Source organism: Branchiostoma floridae, chromosome 3 (genome assembly GCF_000003815.2).
Source record: "Branchiostoma floridae strain S238N-H82 chromosome 3, Bfl_VNyyK, whole genome shotgun sequence".
Taxonomy (NCBI): Eukaryota; Metazoa; Chordata; class Leptocardii; order Amphioxiformes; family Branchiostomatidae; genus Branchiostoma; species Branchiostoma floridae.
This window is the reverse complement of record NC_049981.1, coordinates 21115264-21125730: the sequence shown is the minus strand read 5'-3', so window position 1 is coordinate 21125730 and position 10467 is coordinate 21115264. Positions and strand designations below refer to the sequence as shown.

The following is a 10467-nucleotide window of genomic DNA, read 5'->3' as shown; positions in this document are numbered from 1 at the left end:
TTGGGACCAAGGCCTTAGCAGGTACACGGCGCGTCAGCAGCTGGTTTTGTTTCACTGAAAGACCTGTCATATCTAGCCTTTGCACATCTGACTTCAGTTCAAGGCTTGCTAAAGTTATCTAGATAACTTTATCTAGTGAGGTAATAAGGTACATTTTTGGTACTTAATAGCAATGACTTCCACTCTATAATAGTAGTTCTAGGGAAAACGATTTTTCCTCGACAGCGATTGCTGAGCGACTGTACAGCGACCAAAACCGGAGTTGTGTGACCCTTGATTTCGTTATTGAAATATGATGTACGATGTAAAGATATGATTCAGAATAAAAATAGGTAACGTTAAAATATCTGTTCTTTATGTATGAAATTCGTCGAGTGATCCGTCAAATCTTAAGTTGTGCAGCGTTCGCAACCTCTTGTGGCAATGGGGTATAACGCTTCACCTTGCAAGCTGGGCAGTAGATAGCCTCCACCGGGCCATCCTTCGGGGGTGCGGGGATCGTAGAATTTGGCAAAAAAAACGGGAAATTGGCCAGGAAGGAAAGTAAGGCAACGCTTAGGTTCATGTTTCCCTTCCGGCCGACCGACTCCTCTGGTAGCAAAGATCCCCTGGCAAATTATTCTCCCTTTAATAGCCAGCGTAGACAGAATGGTAGAGACAAGGCAGTACAGATGTACAGACGACAGAAACCAGTATGCACCCTATGCAAGGAATGCGGCAGCGAGATCTGGCTCCCAGTCTACTTTACTGGTTTGCCTTTGGCATTGAACTGAAGGTCATTGGAGGATAGAACGCATCAAGGTCAAATCCAATGCAACCCAATACTCCACAAAATGGTTTTATAAATAGGGTATACGTAACGTTACAATAGTCGATTGTGTCGGACTTGGCCAATATCTAACTGAACTTAAATTGTGTATTTAAAACAATTAATAGCTATGCTTCCAAATACAGTGTAACATCCACCATTGTTATATAGGCCCTTTTTAAGATTGTCTCAAACCCTAAATATCTTAAGAATGTATACGTAAGGACTACTGATGGTACAATGGCACATTTCTTTAAATTTGTGCATTTTTTCTCAAGTGGCAGTATTATAACATTAGGTAGAATTATGAGAGCTGATGTTAACATACATGTAGTTATCAACCAAGAATTTAGGTGTTCAAAATGTTTCCTTAGTACTATTATAGATTGGAACTAGATGCCACCAATTAGCAAATTCTTATTAAACAACACTTACAGCAGCTTACATTTAAGGTCAGGTGTTACAGGCTGCCAAGGTTATATTTTCAGTGATGTGTGTTTGTCTGTGTGACTGTCTGATGCCAGCATAACTCCAGAAGCTGTGGATGGATCTTTACGACATTTGGTAATGTGGATGGGTGTCAGGAAAAGGAAGGTCAAGTTCAATAATGGCCTGCCTAGTGGCTTTCTACACTATTGCAGTAGAATTTCCAGTTTTGATATCTCATGTTCTACTCATGTTCTTGATATGGTTATGATTTTTTCCTTTATTTAGTCACTAAACAATCATAACCATGAACAAAACATGCTCTTGATTGAATATTTGTCAGCTAATAGCCATTGACCTTTTCTGATAATGTTTCCCTCTGCAGTTTCAGATAAATATCATACTAGCTATGATGTTTCCAAGTTCTATATATACCTAAATCTTTGTGACTATTAGTATTACAAATGCCAGCTGGCAATTGCCTTCAATAAACTATTCCAAAGTTTATTGGTTGTTATTCATGAGTATACATGTATGAGTATATGTAGAATGATCAAACATTTCTATGCAGTTTGTATGGACGGTTCCCACTTCACACAGACAGTTGAGAAATGTCTGTAGCTGCTGAAAATAGTTTCATCAGATTGGTAGAAAATAGGATGAAGGAGAATGTTTTCTCACCGCAAATGCGACACCTACATCGGCTACATATAGCGGTGAGAAGCAGAACTCCAGTTAGAAGCTCTGACAAAGGTGCCTGAGAGACATCGAGACGTAAGCAATGTAAGTACCAACTGGTTGTGTAAAAAGAATTCTCCTTCATCCTATGTCTGTAGCTGGTTGTTTTGGTTGTTCAAGATTTGATGAAATGTCTCTAACTGGGAGAGTTTTTTTTAAATTTTGTCTGTAGACTCTATTCATGCATCAGAAGTTTCTGTACAGCGGAAGTGGCACATAGGAGTCCATCATGGGATCTTTTTTTTCTTGCCTGCTCCATTTAACTTTCCACCCCAAATCCAGGACTGAAGAAATTGCAGTATTGTAGGCTACATTGTTCTTAGATGTTATCTTCTTCAGATCTGTGAGACTTCTCCAGCTGGGACGTGTTGTACCATCTCTAACATCACCTCGACTGATTCCAGCTCGTTTATCTGCAAGAAGAACAGGCGATCAGAGATGGCAGACTTCAACCACTCAGACAGAAGAGACCTCTAGCAGAACATACAACAAACTGCACTGCACAAAGGCAGCCACGCACACAGACTGACACACATATACATTTACATGCCTGCAAACACACACACATATGTGTACATACATACAAACAAACAAACAAACAGTCAAACACACACACTCACTGACAGACACATGTACAAGACAAAAAGCAATAATTTAGTCCCTTGTAAAGTTATGATGAACATTTCAGTACAGTAACTGTTGTTTTTTTATCAAGCTCTTTTATGATGGAGGGATTAACAAACATGAAATCTAAGACAAAATTTGAAAGAAAAATGTTGTTAAAACCTCTTTAGAAGGAGTTAAAACTTTGAAAAATTGACTTTTGTTTTCTGATGATTTAATAGATTGAAATGCGATTGAATAATTTTGTATGAAGTGTATCATCAAAGAACTTATACATATGAAGCAATGTGGCATGCAATATCAAGAATGTACATAACCTGAATTGAGACTTACTGTAACTGTGAAGGTGTAAGATCCTATCCTGTCCACAGGCTCCTCAGGTAATGTGATGGTGTGTGGAGGGGCCACTACAAGCAGCTGGGGAAAACAAGCAAACCTTTTATAACACGTTACATATAATTCACATTTCTTACTTATCTTAGACCGTGGGCCCTATGCTACATGTCTACAGACCGTATTTTCAAATATATATGAAGTCATTTTAATATTAACTTTAGCATTCCACACCCTCCTATAGCCAGTTCTGCCTTGTCTAGCTAACAGTTCAAATGGTGTAATAATAAATACAGATCTTTTAATACACCTTTCTGACTCGGTGGCCATGATAGATCGAAACCGAGGTCAATGTGATAAACAAAAGACTGTCCATCATAATAAGCACTTCAACCGATGATAGCATGACAATTATGAAATTGACCAATGAGAGAATGGCTGCATGTCCATCAAATATTTGCATCATTATGTTTTTATTTTGCATCTCTAGGCTCTATGGGGTCAGTCTACGCTATTTTAAATTGCTACATCTTTTTGGTGCATAACACTAGTTATAATATTCATTATTTAATCTTATATTGTGAAAATTACCACATGTATGTATAAGGCTATTATTAAAGCCTTACCTTTCTTTTCATCCAGTGTGCGAGATGTTCCTTGGTCATGACCCAGCCCTCCGGCCAGTCGTCCCGTACAGATATGGTCAGGGTCTGTTGGGACAGGTACTCCAGAGTCTGCAATAATCAGTAGTTAGTTACATCTGTGTATATTTCAGTTAAGTTAAAGCTTTCTTTTGATATGCGAAGATTTTATCTTATTCTTTTAGGTCATCTATGTAGCAAACAGATAAGGGGGAATGTAGAGTAATTTTCATGCCACTTTCAGTAGACATGCGCGGCCTGGAGTCCTGAGGGAAAGTTTATGAATGAATGAATAGATGGATGGATGGATAAATGAATGAATGAGTTGTACGTTTTTGCTTTCAAAAGTTAAGTACATGTACAGGCTAGGATGATAAAGTTCTAAGTAGTTCTAAATAATCTAAGTACAAGTGTAAGAACTGTTGTCTTACTACATGCAACTACTTACCTTTTCTGCAGTCATAGAGAGTTTACGCTGCGACGGATCTTCATCCTGTGGGAGACACAGATATCAATGACTTTACACACACTCAGAGAAACAATTGCTAACTAACACTTCTATACTTCAAAGCAAGTATCATTCATATGTTGGCTCATCTAACAATAAACAACTAGGTGTACAGAAAACAAAATTGGGTGCCCGACATATTATGATATAAATGACATAAAAGAACATAAAAAATAAAGTAAAACACTCAACTACATGTATCATATTGGCCCATCAGCCTACAATGCTATAGCAATCATAAAATACTGTAGAAGGGGAAATGTTTGCAGTGGTATTGCGGCTAGGACCTTCCCTCAGAGTCAGATAGGACGTTAAATGGAGGTCCCGTGTTTGAGGAGAACCACACCTCAAGCACATTAAAGAGCCCACAACACATGTCAAAATGAGAAGGGGTCCTTTCCCAGTGTGAGTGGAGGAAACAAATTTGTCCAGATATGCAGCTTGTACTGTTTGGTACAAATCTGGTGTGTTACATCTTAAGGTGGTTTACCAGGTATGCAAAACAAACAAACAAACAAAAACAAAGCCAGTTAAACTGTAATATCCAACACAAAATATGACTCACCCAAATTTTTGACTGAACAGCACTAGTCTTTGTCATTCTGTTCAGTCAAAAATTTGGGTGAGCTGGGGGTCTCCAGATCCGACTGGACTGTCTACGCCCAGTGCAGAACAACGTGGCCAGAACTGTCCGAACTGTCTGTAGCCGCCACGCATCAACCACTGATGCATGCGAACGATTGATTGACTTTTTGCGTTTGATATTACAGTTTAACTAGTTCAATAATGTCTGCTTTGAACACAGATGAACTTTCAAGTTAAAGGACAGCATCAGAAAATTTTCAATTCTTTATTTTCCAGTAGTTTACTCATTAAAAAGTTGATTTACGTCAATTTTTACATTGATGCGCCTAATATGAACCTGTAGACACGTTTGAACTTCGCGCTCTCCTCCTCTCCCCGCCGCGCTGGCCGATGACATAATGGCCTCGTTCTGATCGTCTGAGATTGTATGACGTCACGGATCAGAAACTTCTAGTCAGCCATTTTGCTCGGTGAACCTCGGTCCTCTCAGCGGTAAATAATCACCCCGCCATTCTGGAGATCAGTTTGTTGTTGTTGAAAATTACTTTCGTGGACCTGTAAGTCGCATTGTGAGCTGTCTACGAAGCAATAGTCCCCGGGAGACTGAACGTGAATGAGCTTGCCTGCGAGTAAACCGTGCGGCGACGGAACGAAATCAAAACAATGGTGGTGGGGAGGTTCAAGCACCGTGCCTTTCTGGACTTTTACAAGTTAGAGCGAGTTCGGGTCAGTTCTTACCTTCTCCTTTCCGGACAGCACAGCAATAATTACACGTAAGCTTCCACGAATTTTGGTTGAATTCACAATTGTCCAACTGGCAGGGACATTAAAAAAAACATTTTTCCTCTGACAACATACCCTTGATCGCTACAAATCGAACGAACCTTCCGCGCCGAAACATACATACAGCATTGTTGCATTTACATACAACACAGGCCGGCATTGTGAATGGCGCGAAATGTCGGCTTCGTTTCAGAGTCCGTGATTTGTTTTGAATGAGCCCCCAGCAATCTCCGCCAAAGCTACATGATTGAAAAACCGACCAGTTCAGATAATTTACCCGAGAAACAGAAAATAAAGTGAGAGACCAGGCGTAACTCGCACAATCTGTACAAGTTGCGGTGCTATCTGTTTCGGCGTTAAAAGGGGGTGGTTCGATATGTAGCGATCAAGGGTATGTTGTCAGAGGAAAAATGTTTTTTTTTTTTAATATCCCTGCCAGTTGGACAATTGTGAATTCAACCAAAATTCGTGGAAGCTTACGTGTAATTATCGCTGTGCTGTCCGGAAAGGAGAAGGTAAGAACTGACCCGAACTCGCTCTTGTAAAAGTCCATAAAGGCACGGTGCGTGAACCTCCCCACCACCATTGTTTTGATTTCGTCCCATCGCCGCGTGGTTTACTCGCAGGCAAGCTTATTCATGTTCAGTCTCCCGGGGACTATTGCTTCGTAGACAGCTCACAATGCGACTTACAGGCCCACGAAAGTAATTTTCAACAACAACTGAACTCCAGAATGGCGGGGTGATTATTTACCACTGAGAGGACCGAGGTTCACCGAGCAAAATGGCTGGCTAGAAGTTTCTGATCCGTGACGTCATACAATCTCAGACGATCAGAACGAGGCCATTACGTCATCGGCCAGCGCGGCGGGGAGAGGAGGAGAGCGCGAAGTTCAAACGTGTCTACAGGGTCATATTAGGCGGATCAATGTAAAAATTGACGTACATCAACTTTTTAATGTAAACTACTGGAAAATAAAGAATTGAAAATTTTCTGATGCTGTCCTTTAAAAAACAAAGCTGTAATCATGATCTGTTGTACAACCCACCTTCCTGTCCTGGAACATCTGCCTGTTCTCCGGTGAAGCATACACGGCCAGTCCCGTGGCCAGAAGCTTGTTTCTCCCGATCTGTTTTCTGACGTGTACCACATCTCCTCTCTTCCCCATTTCTGTAAACAAAAAGAACATAGAATCATACACTTTACAGTCACATAGGTCTGGTGATATTCATTCTGTCTGCTGTCTTCATACTTTCAAGAGTTTACATCAGGTTGGTTGGAATATAGGGTATGGAAGATCTTTTTACACAACCAGTAAATATTTACTTGCATACATTTCTTCAGAGCTTCAGATTGGAGTTCTGCTTCTTGCCGTTAACCAATTATATGTAGCCGATGTAGGTGAAGCAGAACTACAGAAGGTGTCTGTGAGACATGCATATGTCTGCGAGTATTTACTGGTTGTGTAAAAAGATCTTCAATATATATTTCAATGATGATATACCGCTAAAGTTTAAAGATTTCCAGTTTACATTGTACTTTTTTCTAGGGAAGTTTAAGATTTCATACTTGGCACATCTTCCGTGAGGATAAGCTCGAGTTTGCGTTTAGCGTCCCGGGAAGACGTTTCTTCCACCAGCTCGTAGACTTTGTTCATTTTCTTCAGCCGGTGTTCATGTCCCTCCTTTAAGAGTCGGAGTGGGTGAGATCTCTTCAAGACGTAGGTGGTCTGGAGAAACAAGCAAATAAACTTTATGCTTGTGAATAGTTTCATCAGGTTGGTACATCACTGAATAAAGAGACTCTTTTTACACAACCAATGCTTTATTCTTACCAATGTTTTGGTGACTGTCTGTCACCTTCTTCAGGGCAATTCATACTGGTTCATAAACAGATGGTCACCAAAACACTGGTGAGAATAATATTATGGTTGTGTGAAAAAGAGTCTCTTTATTCAGAACTTGATCAAGTTGATGTTGTCTGGGGAAGCAAACAGGGCATTGATGTTAGTACAGACTATATTACAGCAGGTTCAAGCGCCATCACACTGACCATGCCAAACGTGTCTGATCCTTTTTGTGTGTGTGTGCGCACGCACACATGTACACACATTATACATGCACACACACACACACACACACACACACAATTCATACACAAACACAGAAACACATTTGTTACACACACACACACATACACACACACACACACACACATACAAAATTCAGTTCCTTCATGTTCAAAACCCTAATGTCTTTAGAAACTCTGACTGACCCTAACTAATTAAAGGTATGCTACGTAATTATCTTTGTGTCCCCCCAAGTTAGACCCTCTTGGCTGTAAGTAACAACTTCCAGGCCTCCAGTAGGCACCCTAGGGGGTGGGCTAATGAGTTTATCACACTCCAGCTGGCTTCAGGGGAAGATCTTCTTCGTTTCAAACACTCAATTTTTTTTCACTTCAGAATAGGATATAATCATGCACTTAGTCTATTTTGTAGGGTATCAATAAGCTGAGGTTACATTCCCTTCAAAACTGCAAGAAATCTTGCAAAGATTACGTTTTTCAAAAACTCTGGTGCAACTGTCATCAGAGTTCAGACACCACACTGTGCTGTCAGGCACACAAGACACTGATAAGCCAGATGTGGGCGTGTTTCCCTAGGGAGCATGGAGGTCCATGTAGGAAGATCACAGTCAGTAGTGGCAAAATATTGGACATTCTGAAACATGGGGCATTTCAAAAACTTACAAATAAGCTTACAAACCAACGGGCTATCGATTTAAATACATCATTGTGTTTTCATAACAGTCTGCCTTCAGTGGCTACGTAAAATGTACACCAGGGGTTCATTCATGTCTCCCTTGGGAATTTCAGTACAGAGGACTAACAGGTTGCCCGGTGTCGTTCATGGCCCGTTGCTTGCCCGCTATATCGAGCTGCGATGTTTTCGTCAAACCTTACATTACGGAAGTGGTCAATTAAGTCCAGGTCCTGCTGTGGTCCGCTATCTCGAGCTGCGATGTTTTCGTCAACCCTTACGTTACGGAAGCCTGTCCGCTATCTCGAGCTGCGATTTTTTTAGTCAAACCTTACGTTACGGAAGCCTGTCCGCTATCTCGAGCTGCGATGTTTTAGTCAACCCTTACGTTACGGAAGCCTGTCCGCTATCTCAAGCTGCGATTTTTTAGTCAACCCTTACGTTACGGAAGCCTGTCTGCTATCTCGAGCTGCGATGTTTTAGTCAACCCTTACGTTACGGAAGCCTGTCCGCTATCTCAAGCTGCGATTTTTTAGTCAACCCTTACGTTACGGAAGCCTGTCTGCTATCTCGAGCTGCGATGTTTTAGTCAACCCTTAAGTTACGGAAGCCTGTCCGCTATCTCGAGCTGCGATTTTTTTAGTCAACCCTTACGTTACGGAAGCCTGTCCGCTATCTCGAGCTGCGATTTTTTTGTCAACCCTTACGTTACGGAAGCCTGTCCGCTATCTCGAGCTGCGATTTTTTTAGTCAACCCTTACGTTACGGAAGCCTGTCCGCTATCTCGAGCTGCGATTTTTTTGTCAACCCTTACGTTACGGAAGCCTGTCCGCTATCTCGAGCTGCGATTTTTTTGTCAACCCTTACGTTACGGAAGCCAGTTCAAGCCAGTTGCGTGTCCGCTATCTCGAGCTGCGATCTTTTCGTCAAACGTTACGGAAGTGGTCCTGTGTGGCTACCACGGCGTTCCAAGCTGTATAAAGTGACGTCCCCTCTGGCGTTATCACGTCTGCGTTGCACCCAGTTTGGTGCTCAGCTTTTGAAAATGACCACCAAAATCGACTTCATTTGTTAGGTAGTGATTTTTGGCCATCAGAAGGAGAACTAATATTCCGACATTCAAAATGTTGTGCAGAACTTTGGGAGCTTACATGTCCAATTTTCCTCTAAAGAACGCTGTGAAGGGGAAGAAACGTGAGGCTGGCGAGCCCACAGCTGGAAAAATCCGGCTGTTGGGAGAATTTAGCAGTCATCAGTACACAAGCTGTCACCGAGCTTCTGTTAAGCAAAGTTCTCGTAAAAATATTACATATAGCATAATCTAAAACATTTCGAAAAAATGTTTCTCTGGTAAAATGTGTAGTATGACCTTCGAGTTTACACTTGGAAGCACATTTGCTCAACACGTGCCAAGCCAGGCGTGCATGCTGCTGGTCATTCAGTGGGGCATTCTCCAACGATTCTGGTAAACATGAACTAAAAGAATCACACCGGGCTGTGTCTCCTTAAAAGATTATAGGACTGGTATTAAATGCTCCATTTTTTCATATGTTCGTGTCTTTATATAGACTGTTTCGATATTCGTTGGGGCCCTAAGTGTTTGGATTTTGCGTATAATTGACCACTTCCGTCAACGGGCCACACAGGACCACTTCCGTAACGTTTGACGAAAAGATCGCAGCTCAAGATAGCGGACACGCAACTGGCTTGAACTGGCTTCCGTAACGTAAGGGTTGACTAAAAAATCGCAGCTAGATATAGCGGACAGGCTTCCGTAACGTAAGGGTTGACTAAAAAATCGCAGCTCGAGATAGCGGACAGGCTTCCGTAACGTAAGGGTTGACGAAAAAATCGCAGCTCGTAACGTAAGGTGGAAAAACTTGGTTGCGTGTGTCTTGTTAAGAAGGACCACCCGTGCTAATGCCGTTATGTAAGGTTTGCTTGAGACTCGGTGTCCCTCTTGTGTCAGGATGGCGTGTGTCCCTTGTTAGGCTGTGGAGGGTTTTGGACGATGGGTTGATGGAAAATGTGGTATACTGTCCCAGCCCAGACAACAAAGGTTGACTAAAAAATCGCAGCTCGAGATAGCGGACAGGCTTCCGTAACGTAAGGGTTGACAAAAAAATCGCAGCTAGATACAGCGGACAGGCTTCCGTAACGTAAGGGTTGACTAAAAAATCGCAGCTCGAGATAGCGGACAGGCTTCCGTAACGTAAGGGTTGACGAAAACATCGCAGCTCGAGATAGCGGACAGGCTTCC

General features: G+C 41.8%; 1 protein-coding gene across 1 annotated transcript in view; it reads right to left on the bottom strand.

The window, feature by feature from the left end:
* Nucleotides 1-1712: 1712 nt before the first annotated feature.
* LOC118410999 (39S ribosomal protein L9, mitochondrial-like) overlaps nt 1713-10467 on the bottom strand; it is a 9691-nt gene continuing 936 nt past the window's right edge. Inside the window, exons 2-7 of the mRNA XM_035812992.1 lie at nt 7016-7175; nt 6495-6616; nt 4019-4063; nt 3556-3663; nt 2930-3013; nt 1713-2385 (exon numbers count right to left, since the gene is read on the bottom strand). Coding sequence (XP_035668885.1) covers nt 2308-2385; nt 2930-3013; nt 3556-3663; nt 4019-4063; nt 6495-6616; nt 7016-7175 — 597 coding nt within the window. The 3' untranslated portion in view covers nt 1713-2307. The remainder of the gene's footprint in view (nt 2386-2929; nt 3014-3555; nt 3664-4018; nt 4064-6494; nt 6617-7015; nt 7176-10467) is intronic.